The sequence below is a fragment of the Rhamphochromis longiceps genome, linkage group LG14 (genome assembly GCF_057381845.1).
Source record: "Rhamphochromis longiceps isolate RC_006_pf linkage group LG14, R_longiceps_female_GT1.1, whole genome shotgun sequence".
NCBI lineage: Eukaryota > Metazoa > Chordata > Actinopteri > Cichliformes > Cichlidae > Rhamphochromis > Rhamphochromis longiceps.
In genome coordinates, this window is record NC_140570.1 from 41,753,888 (window position 1) to 41,767,970 (window position 14,083).

At 47.3% G+C, this 14,083-nt stretch overlaps 2 protein-coding genes across 7 annotated transcripts in view; both read right to left on the bottom strand.

Moving 5' to 3' along the window:
* Positions 1-8,903, bottom strand: part of dgkd (diacylglycerol kinase delta) — a 31,171-nt gene extending 22,268 nt beyond the window's left edge. Inside the window, exons 1-7 of one of the 6 annotated variants that reach the window (XM_085429524.1) lie at positions 8,727-8,903; positions 5,371-5,481; positions 5,208-5,288; positions 923-1,027; positions 703-835; positions 250-356; positions 45-170 (exon numbers count right to left, since the gene is read on the bottom strand). In XM_085429524.1, the coding sequence (XP_085285650.1) occupies positions 45-170; positions 250-356; positions 703-835; positions 923-1,027; positions 5,208-5,288; positions 5,371-5,481; positions 8,727-8,864 (801 nt within the window). In that variant the 5' untranslated portion in view covers positions 8,865-8,903. Of the gene's footprint in view, positions 1-44; positions 171-249; positions 357-702; positions 836-922; positions 1,028-4,204; positions 4,309-5,207; positions 5,307-5,370; positions 5,482-8,183; positions 8,203-8,551; positions 8,706-8,726 lie in introns of those variants that run through there. The other 5 variants (XM_085429526.1, XM_085429528.1, XM_085429523.1 and 2 more) reach the window with 5 other exon arrangements.
* A 3,714-nt stretch (positions 8,904-12,617) lies between these two features.
* Positions 12,618-14,083, bottom strand: part of LOC146654848 (S-arrestin-like) — a 25,568-nt gene continuing 24,102 nt past the window's right edge. The window contains exon 14 of the mRNA XM_085380372.1: positions 12,618-14,083. This exon is cut by the window's right edge and continues 109 nt beyond it. The gene's annotated coding sequence lies outside the window, so the exon portion shown is untranslated.

A 14,083-nucleotide genomic window follows, 5' to 3' on the forward strand; every position in this document is an offset into this window, starting at 1 on the left:
TGTGTGTGTGTGTGTGCGCGTGCGTGCGTGCGTGCGTGTCTCACCATTGCTTTACACCACAGACACCTCCAGTCCTGCAGCCGCAGCACACTGCCGCACGTTTTATCACACACGGTGCACTTGGCCGACACCGGCAGGTTTCCCTCCAACCACTGATGAGGCATCGACACCTGAGCACAGAGGTCAAAGGTCAGAGGTGAGCCGTTCCCCGACTCAGAATTGACAGGACATCTGTGCTGTGTGTCTCACCCCGTCCTCGTCCTCAATGATGTCCTTCCCGATAGAAGCTAGCGTTGTCCATTTACAGTTGTTGGTGGCTCTGACTGCACACCGTTTGTGAGCCTTAAATTTACACACTGAAACACACACACAGACACACAGGTCAAATTATCCTGCGGCTCATCTACAAACTGCAGAGCACAGCCCCTGAGCTGGAGCTGTCTGCTGATAGCATTCAGCCTCAAAAGCTTTGTTACAGGCCAATAAAGGAAAGCTGTATCTGAAGGATGCAGTCCGCCTGCATGCTGATTCACAGGATGCTGATTCACACCCACCTCCACGTGTACACAGGTGGAGGTGGGTGGAGCACACTCAGCTCCAAGTTTGTTGATCAGGAACACGCTGCTGCTCACAGACAGCACTCCTCACTGTCACTATAACAGCTCTTTGCTCTGCACCGTGTGTGTGTGTGTACTTGTGTACCTTCACAGGAGAGGCCGTGTGACGTGACCCCTGACAGAGCCTCCCTGCACACGTTGCAGTACGTGGGTCTGGCGTGGGAGCAGGCGTACCAGTTGTGCATCCCACTGAAGTGGTCCATGCTATACTGGGTGGACTGGGACACACACACACACACACACACAGTGAGCAGGCTGTACAGAGACCAGTCTCTGTACACTGGGATGGCAGGGACGAGACTGACCTCATAATTCTGTCTGTTCTGGATGCTGCGCAGCGCCGTCATCCAATCCTCCATTTCCTTCCTGTTGTCTGCACAAAGGATGAGGCGCCGACAGGGCGTGATCACCTGAAACACACAGGTGCATACATCACGGTGCATTCACAGTCCACAGCCAGATGTAGGAGTTTCAGATGTCACACTTCAAACTTTAATTAACAAGATGTCAAATCATGAGGACACAGCTGGAAGCTTGAAGAGCTGCTGCCCTCATAACTCTGTGACTTCTTGATCAGCTGCTCTACAATGAAGCTTCTGTTTCCTCAATGACAGAAACAGACCCAACCAAGAAACCCTTATCAGGTATCCAGTGCTCACACACACACACACACACACACGCACACACACACACACGCACGCACACACACGCGCACACACACACACGCGCACACACACACACGCGCACACGCGCACACACGCACGCACACACGCGCACACGCACACACACGCGCACACGCACACGCGCGCGCACACGCGCACGCACGCACGCACACACGCGCGCACACGCGCACGCACGCACGCACACGCGCACACACACACACACACACACGCACACACACACACGCACGCACACGCGCACACACACACACACACGCGCACGCACGCACACACGCACGCACACACGCACACGCGCACACACGCACACACGCACACACACGCACGCACGCACGCACGCACACACGCAAACTGTGTGTGTGTTAGAGTTGGTGCCTCTGTCACTCTGCTCCTCCTCAGGTTGTGTCTCAGGTGTGGTGCATGCTGGGAAACGCGCTCAGACTGCTGCAGGGTCTGATGAGTGGCTACATTCTGACTTGTTCTGGATCAGTTTTGCTCCTGCTGTTGCAGTTTCCTGAACTTTTACTCTGATGTCTGGGAATAAAAGCACACGAGGCTCAGTCCGAACACTCTGGGAATGATCAGGGTTCCGTGTGAGAGCTTAGTCACGTCCCAACAAAGCCTCGTTTCAGGACGCGACCACAGAACCTGCAGCACAGGCTCGGCCGTCACACGGAGAGCATCACAGGACGCCGGGATATCTGGGAGCAGACTTCCTTGCTCGGGCTGCTGACACCTGTCAGGAGCAGAGATGGGCAGTAACGCGTTACTTGTAACGTGTTACTGTAATCCGATTACTTTTTTCAAGTAACGAGTAAAGTAAGGGATTACTATTGCAAAAACGGTAATTAGATTACCGTTACTTTCCCGTGAGCACGCCGCGTTACTAAAACCGTGAGTTTTTTGCGAGAATGTCTCACGACAGTGACGTAAGCGAGTGCGACGTTCGTGACAACAGCTGTGTGCAGATCAACAGTGAATCATATATCGAGTGCAGAGAGAGTATGAGCGTGCAGCGTTTAAAGCGTGGAAGTACTGACCTTACTTTGAGTTTGATTCCATAAAAAGTGACAAAAACATTAGTGTCCGCTGTGCGTGGGAAGAAAACTTCTTTTTACAGCGAAAAAACCCTAAACTTCCAAACAAGCACCGAGTAGCTACGACGTAATGGGAAACTCACAGAGAAACTCGCGGATTCTTCCACTGACCGCGGCACACCTGCACCAGGGTAAACCTCCGCCTACCCCACTCCTGCTTTACAGGTGAAAATAGAGCAACAGCACCGCTGAGTCTTTGATGTTATTTATTTTCTGCTGTGTTTTACTTGCATCTATTTTAAAGACTGAGTGTAAACACAAAAAATATTTTATTTTATGAGCTGGAATGTGCAGAAAATAGGTTTAAATGTTAAACTAATTTCTTCCAGTCAGAGAATGTTGCAGATAATTAAATTTTTGCTTGATGCATAAAGTTAAAAGATTAAAACTAATAAAACAAGTTTTAAAAAGAGACTTTTCCATTTGATTACATTTTGTATGATGGATTATGTAGAAAAAGTAGAATTGGGCTGAAAGATCTATCGCTTTATCACCTCTTCAGGTTGTAAATCATGTTTTTAAAAAGTAACTAAGTAACTAAGTAATTAATTACTTTTGAAAATAAGTCATCAGTAAAGTAACAGGATTACTTTTTGGGGATGTAATCAGTAATTAGTTACTGATTACTTTTTTCAAGTAACTTGACCAACACTGGTCAGGAGAGCTCGCAGCGCGGTGCCTTACGGATAGAAGGAATCAGCCGTCAGTGGTCACGTTAACCCGACGAACAGGAAGAGCGAGCACGGAGCGCGGGTCCCCCAGCTGCCGACTGGACTTTGACACTGTGGGATGAGTCCACACAGACAGAAACACAGCCCGGGTTGGGCTGCGGCTTTGAACATCTAGAACTTTTACAAGTATTCTGGGCTCCTCCCCCTGTAAGACAACTTTCTTGTGATTGGCTGGCGTTGGGAAGCCTGCAGATTACAGATGAGCAGCGCAGCATTATTTTGTATTTTATTGTAATTGTGTGCTAAGTCGTTCCTGCAGAGGGCGCTCCACGTCGGCTCACCGACCAATCACAACAGTTGATGGCGTGGAGCTGCTCAGCCTCAGTCTGTACAGCCGCTGTCGGCAAACGGGCATCACAAACAGGAAGTGACATCACGCCATCGCACACAATGGACCTCTGTGAGCACAAACAGAGATAGCAGTGTTTCTTGCCCCTCCCCCACCGTCCCTGAACCTCTGCTTTCTCTCCACATCGTCATCACCCAATCACTGAGCTGTACAAAGTCACCTGACGTCTCCTCCTCTGCCTGTTTCCAGCTTCCTGCTCCTGTCCTCGCTGCTGCAGCCGACTCATGCTAAGCCTCGGGAAGTCCACAGATCCACACACAGCGGCATGAACGCAGGGGAATAAAACACGTTCCTTCATTCCCGTGTCATGTGACCCACGGGGTCTTTTCCCAGAGCTCAGTTTAAAACGCGGCGGACACCTCAACAGTTCACTTAAGCCACCAAAGCAGCTGTGCATGAGCCACAGTTCACAATAATCCTCCTTTGTGTGATCGGAACACATGGGCGAAGGAAGCGTTTAAAACGAGAACTAATGAGCTCTGTCGACAAAACGAAAGCTCGATTAATCGCCATCACTCTGCTTCCACCGTCTGACTAACGGCGAGCGCTGATGGAGACCGCCCGGCCCACTTGGGTCAGCGTCACCGAGGCTCAGAGCAAAACACGTGTGAAGGCCCGGAGGAGAGACGTCACCAATAACAGCGTGAAGGATCTGACGCAGCGGTGAGTCAGGAAGCGTGAAGCCGGTCAGCTGTCGGTGACATCATGACCTTTTGACCAATAGCTGACTTACCACGTCCTGACGAAAGTCCGGCTCAGAGTCCCGATCCTGGTTCTGGTCTGCTGTCGTCTCTGCCTCGCTCTGACCATTTCTCCCTGCACCGGCCCCGCCCCCTTCCTTTTCTACCCAATCCAACCAGCAAGAAGGAGGAGTGTGTGTGTCAGCTGTGTTCATGTGACTGTGTATTTTTAGCACACAGACTGTTATTATACCGACCACACACACACACACACACACACACACAGACTCTTTAAACAAACTTCAAAGGCCTCAATTACAGGAAATGACTTCACTCGCCAAAATAAGACGCTCTCTTCCTGTGTGAGTCCGTTGTGTGACTAAAACAGAAACTCTGATGAGCACAAACAGCTCCGAGCATCAAAGCGACAACAGCACAAAACACACAAATGGATTCAGTTAGAAACAAAAGAAAAGCTGAAGATTATTCAACACAACATTTCAAAATTTATAAAAAAAAACTAATCTGTGAAAAATGTTAAAAATAGAAAAAAATAAATATGTAAATAAATAAATTAGAGTAAATATGTTTACACTAAAGGAAAACCAGGTTTTTAATGGACGCCAGCAGCACACACAGACACACACACAACCAGACACACACAAACACAGACACACAATGAGTGACAGACGTAACTCAGCCACGCCTGCTTCCAGTCACTGATCAGCTGATTAGACAGAATGTGAATTAAACAGGAATCTATCCTGAGGTCACTTCCTGTAGTGTAACCACACAGAGCAGGAACAGCGGCCTGTGTGGGGACTATTTTCAGCGGTGGATGAACCTGGCCGTGCTGCTGCAGGTTTGGCCAGAGGGGCCGATGGTACGATATGGCAGCCTGGCTTCTGTCAGTCTGCCCCAGGGCAGCTGTGGCTACAACTGTAGCTGCCTCCACCAGTGTATGAATGTGAGAGTGAATGAATAGTGGCATTGTAAAGCGCTTTGGGTGCCTTGAAAAGCGCTATATAAATCCAATCCATTATTATTAAGACTCACGGTGAAGCTGTTGTTGACGTTTTTGGTGCTGGACTCGGCCACGCTGGCGTCCGTCAGGTCGACTTCGTCAAAGATGATGGACTGCAGACACACAGAAAAGGTTATGCTCACGCGTGCGTCCTCAGAACACAGCCCAGCAACTGAGCGGCAGGGTGGGGCTCACCTTGGCGGTCTGAGCGTAGTACAGTGTCCTCCCTCTCAGCTTGAAGTATCGCCGCTTCCAGCGCTGGAACGAGCTCGTCTGTTTCAGCAGGTTCCCCTCCTTCAGCACAGTCTGAAACACACACACACCTGTGAGCACAGATTTCTTCTTTCTCAAGCTGAAAGTGTGTAAATCTTGTGTAAAGATGGAGGCTGTCCGCTGCACAGTTTTAAATAAAGTTGGAAGTGTTTGAATGTTTCTGGCGGCTGAGGCGTGGGACAGCAGGAAACAGTGGAGTGCAGCTTCCTGTCAGAGTCCCACATGACTCAATCTCAATGTTTGTCCCATACTCTAAATATAACCCATGTTCTTCCTGTTCTTCCATTTGCTGCCGCGGGAAATTCCAGACTTCACTGCATGAGCAGGCATTAAACCTGTGATTTATCTCCTCGTTCCCGTGCTTTTATTTTGAAAAGTTAAAAAACTCCGTCTTTTATGTCTGTCAGAATTATTATTGACATTATTCTAATTTTCTCTCATTTTCAGTGTTTGAAGAGATTTGTGTCGTGTCCAAATTCATGGGCTGCATCCTCCTGAGGCCGCATTTGTAGACCGATTACGTCACAGCGACGCGCCGAAAACTGTCCAAATTCGTAGACTCCTCCGAATGCAGCCGACAAATGCGTCCTCATTTTCCCCGAATTTGAAGGATGGGTCGGGTGTGTCCTTCGTGGCCCACCATATCCCAGAATTCATAGCGCGGCCCAGCCAAACTCCAGTTTCCAACAACGGCGGCCGCTACTAAGTTTTAAAATTACTCTTACTAATCTTTCTGGGTCACAAAATAAACTTTTAACATATTTTCAGGCGAGAAAGTAGCTGTGTAAACATCAAATATCTGCTCGGTTTATCAAGATATCGCACATTTGCAAAAGTGCTTCGACGTTTTCGGAGACGTCTGTTACCCACCAGCTCGACAGCGAGCCGGGAGCTCGCGGGTCACTGGAGCCGCCGAGAACGGCACAACTCCCGGCACATCACTTTCAGATCACTTTCGCTGCTCGGGTTAAACGTGATATATAAGTCACTTAGACAACCTAAAAATGTTATTGTTGGGCTTTTTTCAGTGTTTTATTTGTTCGTGAGTAAATCGGTTTGGCTGAGATTAAAGTTATTAGATTAGATAAAACTTTATTAATCCCCCGGGTTGGTTCCTCCTTGGTTTTCACACAGCTGACTAAACGTCAAACAGAAAACTGATTAAACAGAAGTATGAGACAGTCGAGAGTTTACGCCGGTGTCCTGTTATATTTTAGATAGCAAGGAGCAGACGGCCGAGTTCATTAAACTCCACCGAGACAGCGCTGACGCTAACTAGAAGGCGAGACCGTCCAATTTAACAGCCGTTTACTTCCGGCCTACCCGACCACCTCAGGAGGATGCAGTCCATGAATTTGGACACGACCAAAGACACCTGCAGTGATGCTCACACCTCTGATGAAGTCTCATAGTGTCAGCTTTGGTTTATACACAGATAGTTTACACTGAGTTTGTTATTACAGAGAAACATCCATCCATCCGCTTCCACTTATCCTTTCCAGGGTCGTGGGGGGCGCTGGAGCCTATCCCAGCTGTCATAGGGTGAGAGGCGGGGTACACCCTGGACAGGTCGCCAGTCAGGGCTAACATGCAGAGACAGACAACCATTCGCACTCACATTCACTCCCAATGGGCAATTTGGATTAATCAATTAACCTGTCCCCACAAGCTGCATGTCTTTGGATGGTGGGAGGAAGCTGGAGTACCCGGAGGGAACCCACGCAAACACGGGGAGAACATGCAAACTCCACACAGAAAGACCCGGCCTGATGGTGGAATTGAACTCAGGACCTTCTTGCCGTGCGGCTCTATGAAGTGAGGACTCGGTGAAGATCTGCAGGTCACAGCGTTGACCCGTTAACCCTTTCGCCATGACGACGCCATGTTCACACTGGAACACCTGGCACATTTGATCTGGTGCCCAATAACACCGCTCTCTGTGAGTGGGATTAAGTCACCGGAGGCCCCCCTGCAGCAGGAACCACACCTCACTCACCTGTGTCCTGCTCATCAATGATGCCTACCGCCCTGAAAACCAGAGCCTGTCTTTGGTCAGCTCTGTAGGTCGAAGGAAGCGCCTCACAGTGAGCTTTCAGGACTCCGGGTTTGTTTTTTAAATTGTTTCCTAATGGAGCTGCTTTAACATCGTCTGACAACACGATGTCCACATTTCCGAGTCTTTAGCCTGCCCGTGAAGGCAGCAATATGAAAAACGATCAGTAATCAATAAAAGTATAATCTGTCACGTATTGATCAGCGGTGCCAGTTTGAGTTCCCGCTGTTCTCTATCGCAGTTAAAATCCCGCTGCTTTTACCGGAAAACCGGCCGTTACGTGTCGACCGTGATGGGACCGTTATGTGTCACAGTGCTAAAGCTAACGTAGCGCCGCCTCAGCCGCCTCTGTCCACCCCGCAGCAGCACGCGCATTTAGGCCACCAGCGATAGGAAACACCGATGTCTCACAGCGGGCCCAAATCTTTCCGTTATCAGGTGTGAGCTAGTAACCGGTATGTGTTACCGGTTTAAACTTGCGACGTTTCTCTGTTGTTTCCGTGCGTTTTACCGGCGTCTCCGCTGACTTTATGCCGTTTCTGCCCGAATTAGGTTTAACGGAAGCTCCACAGATGGTGAAAAAACCGCACCAGTCAGATCCGTGTTTACACCCGGTCATCTACTGAAACTCGGCGTTTCCTGTTATGTGGTTTAGAAATGGTCTAAGAGCTGTGGCCCTTACCCCAGAAAGCACAGTTTTTCCAGGGACGCTGAAGCCTGGGCTCAGAACTCCGTTTAAAATCGGTCAGATTTAAAGTGACACCAATCTTTGGACTACGGGAGCACGGGCCAAAGACAGTAGACCGGTTTAAGGCGCAAACGCGTCCGGTCTTCAGTTCGGCGTCACCAGCATGCAGCCCACATCTCACACTTGTGTTTTAAAGGCAAAGATAGCGCCGCCCGCAGCGGCCAGTGGAGGACGGCTGTCCGGGAAACAGACGTCAGAGCAGCGCTGAAACATCACACATCATGTTCACTGCGCGCCGGAGTATCCGACGGTCGATGTCTGGTCCGAACATGTTTCACTCTAACAATAAACCGGCTGCTTACCGCTAGAAAGAGGGACCGGCTTTTAAAGAGTCCGTATTTTACATGGAGTTCTGCGGGCCGGTGAGCCGGTGGACAGCGCCGTGCCCTCAGGCTGCGTGTGGCCCTGCGCTGCTGAATGAGCGCCGCCGCTGACCGCCGGCTATGCGCAAGGAGCCCCGGATGTTAGCACACGTACCTTGCTGCGGATCTGGCCGGACGTCGACACTTTTCGGATGAGTTTCTGCGGAGTTCCGGGCTCCTGTTCCGGCTCACTATCTGATGACTCGTCAGGGCACCGCGCCGCGGCGGAATCCGGTCCCCCTGCCTCCGCCATCCTGCCATCAGACCCCCGGTGTCTACCGCTAGGGGGAGCAGCGCCCCCCAGCGGCAGAGACCGGACAGCACAGCGGAGCCGACCCCTGGTGGTCACTCGGTGACATTACAACAACACGAGTTCTCCGCTGGCGTGAAAACAGCCTGAACTCAGCGGAGAGGGTTTGATGGTCCACTGAGCTCCGACAGGCCTGTGTGACCCATAGCATTCCCGCCTCTTACCTGAAAAGGTTGCTCTGTGAAGCAGCCCGACGCCTCGTGAAAGTCACCGGTGACCAGGTTAACTAGATTTTAGGTAACTATTTAGATTTCTTTACATAGTCCACTCTCAATGGTGCCGGTGTTTCATCATGCACGCGTTAAAGACAAAAATAAGTTCTCCTTCTCCAGCTCGTGCAAAAGCATACACGTATCAATGTTATCTTCAGATAACAATGAAATCATCTTACTTAAACACAGCAATCAAAACTCAAATCTAGTTGACCTGAACACAAGCTCTCATGGCAGGTGTGGGGTGAGGGTTACACCTTTGCCCTCGCAGATTTAGTGAAGCTCGCTCCCACACGGCAGAGACTCAGGTGTACTCTTAGGTTGAACGGAGTCGTTTTTTATTTTATTTTTTAGGCTGAATTTCCAAACCAAACAAAGTTCAACCCTTTGACTCAAACACAGAAAACAGCCATACGGTGCTGTTGAGTCAGTAGCAAAGGAATAGAGAAAAAAAAACATATAAATGATATGAAACAAGAGGAAAACTAAATAATAATAAAATAAAACAGGGGTTTGAGTCCAAGAGCATCTCTAAGTCCAGTAAGGAAATACATTTCAGGGCTTTTGTGTCCAGATCTGGAAAATACTTTGAGATGATTCTTCCACGCACAGAAGTGGGCTCGGACTGTAATATGTTGCTAAAATAATCACATTATTCAGTCCAGATTTTTGTCTTTCATTAATACTCCAGTGTTAGTCCACATCATATACAGAGCAAAGAAATGTTTTAGAACAAAGCCAACTTTGAGAATCGGTCCAAACTCACAAACTAAGTTGGGCTGTAATAAAACATTTTCCACAGTCTCAGTGTTGTCTTCACAGAATCCACAGAAAAGTCTTCCAGTTCAGCCTAAAGTGTGAAAACTGAGAAAACTCGTTCACAAGTTTAAATTCATTGTCGTATTTTTTGGCCTCCTCATCCTCACTGAAAACAACACATTTCCTTTTCAGTTTGCCAGGCTAGCATTTTGTTGACAAAAGGTTTCTTATTAATCGATTCTTGTCTTCCCTCTCTCGCTGGATACCTTCAACAGTTATCGGTCTCACTTCTACACCAAGGTTGGAATATCTCCCAGTCTGTTGAACCATTGTTTTAAAGGGTACCGGGACGATCTTCCCAGAGGTGTGGACTTGAGTCACATGACTTGGACTCGAGTCAGACTCGAGTCATTAATTTTATGACTTTAGACTTGACTTGAAAAAATGTTCTAAGACTTGTGGCTTGACTTGGACTTTTACACCAATGACTTGGGACTTGAATTGGACTTGAACCGGTTTACTTGAAAAGACTTGATATTTTACCCCAAATATAAAATTTAACACGCATATTATATAGAGATTGAAAATGTGACGTCATTCACGGGTAGAACCGCAAAGGATTCTGGGAACTCGTGGCAAGCGGTACTAGCGCACGCAGGCTTTCAATTAAAATCAGTTATACAGCGATAAAAAGAAACACAAAAATGTCAAGAAGCTGTTGTATTATTAACTGCAATAGCCGGTCGCATGACAGCCACGGGAAGCCGACGGGTAAAGAGATCGGTTGTTATCGGATTACGTCGTTGAAGAGAAATTGTTCGAGCCATGTTTCCGAAGTAACAAAGAGCCGACTGGATTGCAGCCATTCAAAGATCAATTATAACGTCCCAGAACCCTCCAGCTCACAGGTTAGTCTGCTCCAAGCATTTACACGAAGGTCAGTGTTTTTTAGTAGTTAATACGTCATTTTCATAACATAATTGGTGATATAGGTTACAAGCAAGTCTGGCGCTGAACAGAAATGGTCGCGCTATGCTCCTTTGTTTATTGTGCATAAATAGTGAATTGTCCTGACACAATATTGCGTTTCGCTTCTGTTATTATGGTACATTAACAAAAACATATACTTTTATTCACAGGATAAAACAGGTTTTTTGTATCACTAATTGCCCAGTACGATTACAGCATACAGTATTATTGTCACTGCTACATTTCTGTGATGGGTACCAGAAATTATTTCCACTACTAATTAATTACCGTTGAGCTCAAAGGTCCTATTAATAAACGGTTAATGAATGTGTATTTATGACGACAATTTGTGAGACTGGTAAACTTATGATACGTACGATGGTCTTTCGTTCTACACGGTGCATTTCAAGGTCCTGCACCCATCCGTCGGTAAACTGTACCTGGACTTGTTGCAGTGACCTGAAGTTACTAAACTTCATGAGTGTATGCACTCACTCCAAGAAGCGTATGATTATAAATATGCATATAAATATGCTACAATGAGATAGCTGACTTCATCTAACTAGCAAATGTTGTCCAGGCTACGTTGGTGATACAGTTTTTTTTAATATGTATGATATTTTTGTCATGCGATTTTAAAGCCGGTCCTACAACCGCATCCAAGAATAACATGCAGCTTATCTCAGAACTGTCGGTGAAAATTATTCTTGGAGCTAAGTTTAATTGAGCTGCATTTTAAAGAGGTGCAATTTCACAATTTGTGTATATTTTCTAAGTTCACTATTTTGTCATGTGTTGAGAAAAACACAGATTTTAAAATTACATGGTCTAACATTTACATTTAGCATAACTGCAACATTATTTTTTCGTTTTTTTTTTTTTTAAAGACTCGAAAGGACTTGAAATTCAAAGTTTCAGACTTGTGACTTGACTCGGACTTTTACACCAGTGACTTGAGACTCGACTCTGACTTGCCTGACATTACTTGAGACTTGACTTGAGACTTGAGGATAAAGACTTGAGACTTACTTGAGACTTGCAAAACAATGACTTGGTCCCACCTCTGGATCTTCATACCTGTTTTGTCCATGAAGTGAGTCACGGACCATGGTGCTTTTTGCTCCCTTTTTGATTTTCTGTTAGCACCAATGTGTCCTTAGTTTCACTTGAGTGTATTATGTGTTGTGAACTCATGCTTGTATAGTAGAGGAGAGCTTGTTGGTGGAACTTTGACAGCTTTGTGGGCACTTTGAGAATATCACGGTAGAGAAAGTCAATACCTCGTAATTTCTGTGTCTGACAAAAGAGCTCAAAAATCTTAGTTTGAGGCTCCGTTCATAACCCCCAAATCAAAACTTCTCTACACTCTTAACCCTATCAGCTCATCTCCTGTAGAGACATTTATTATTTCTCCAAATGAAATTCAAATTCACGCTGAATTTGAGTCATTCTGTCACAAACTCATCTCGGATAATAAATTCTTCCAAACACTGTCGTGTTCCTTTGAAGCCATGAATTAAAAGTGGATTTACATGCTGCTGTTAGCCGCTCTCTGTGGACCCAGGCAAAGGATTACATTTGGGCTCTGAACACGCCCCCGGGCCCAGGACGAGCTGCCCTTAGAGTCCGGGCCCTCTGGGTCCACAGCCTCAGTGTTAAGTGACTGACAGTTAGTATCCACAGACACAATGGCTCCACAGATACTCAGTCCATCTGCAGAGACACACAAAACAGCAGGAAGCCTCAGTTTGTGGATGTACTCATTAATCATGACACTTTATTAATCCTTAAGGAAATGATGTAGGTTATAGTTGCTCTAAGACAGTAACAGGCTAAACTAAACAATACATGTTACAGATTTTTCAAATTTAAGAATTAAAAATAGCACTAATGTACACAAATCACTTAATTATAAATATCAAGAATATTATGGATGGATGCTCACTGGACTCGATCTGATCTCTTTATTGTCACCGTATAACAAAAGTACCTCTGTGTGACAGGAAGTAGAAGTGAGAAACCCAAATGTAAAAACATGGAGCCGCGCGGAGTGTGAAACATGGAGAACAGGCTTCTTTAATCAAACACAAGCACAGCGACTAACAGCTCACAACCTCAATCTGTTTAATGCATGCAGAAAAAGTGGAACACACACACGTATGTCAGGTATCACCGTATCAGACAGAAACAGGAGAAACATCGCTGCCTCTAAAATAAGCACACTGACAGGTCAGCTATGACGTGCTCTACAGAACGTCAGCAGCTCGTTTCACTGAGCTCTAAAGATGCACTTTACTCGTCTACATTCGCTCAGAGCCTCACGGCTAACAGCCCGGCCTGCTGACACTCATCATATCCAGCATTTCCTTCATTTAACGTGACACACCGACCCTCTGAGGACGGGAAATGTTAAACTCTGCCTCCCAGAAATGACCCTCAGGCCCTCAGCTGCTTTCCTCTGGAACAAAAGAAGCTCCAAGTGCTGCAGGAGGAGGTGGAGTTGGACGGAGGACGGCCAATCATGGATGCCTGTGGCCACGTCGGCATTCTTCACCTAACCCTAATGAAGCACTTAGACCAGGGGTGTCCAACTCCAGGCCACGAGGGCCGGTGTCCTGCAGGTTTTAGATCTCACCCTGTTTCAGCTCACCTGAATCAGATGATTAGTTCATTACCAGGCATCTGGAGAACTACAGGACATGTTGAGGAGGTCCTTTTAAATCAGCTGTGATGGATCGAGGACACATTTAAAACCTGCAGGACACCGGCCCTCGAGGCCTGGAGTTTGACACCTGTGACTTAGACCATTTCATTCATCAAAGACAAGCAGCTCCACCCGTCCATCCACCTCAGCGTCCTCCCAGCCACGACTGCATCACTCAGCTTTGTTCACAGCATAATCACTGTGGCCACCGGAGGGCGCTGCATCAGGTTTGGGAAACCCTAAAGTACACACCAAACCCAGCCATGGAGGAAATGCTGCAGGAAAAAAAAGTAAAAACACCTGGTTCCAGGTAAAAGTACTGCATTAGGGGAGGAGATGGTCATTTATGGCAGACAGAGTTTTTGGTTCCTGCTAGCGCCACCTCGCGGCTGTAGTTAGCCTGGGGGTGGTGTTGCAGGAAACACGATGGAGTCGTTAAAACAGTGAGGAAACCACGGGTGGACGACCACGCTGTGTTCAGCTCCGAGTGGCCGCCGCGCCGTTTGACCTGAGGCAGC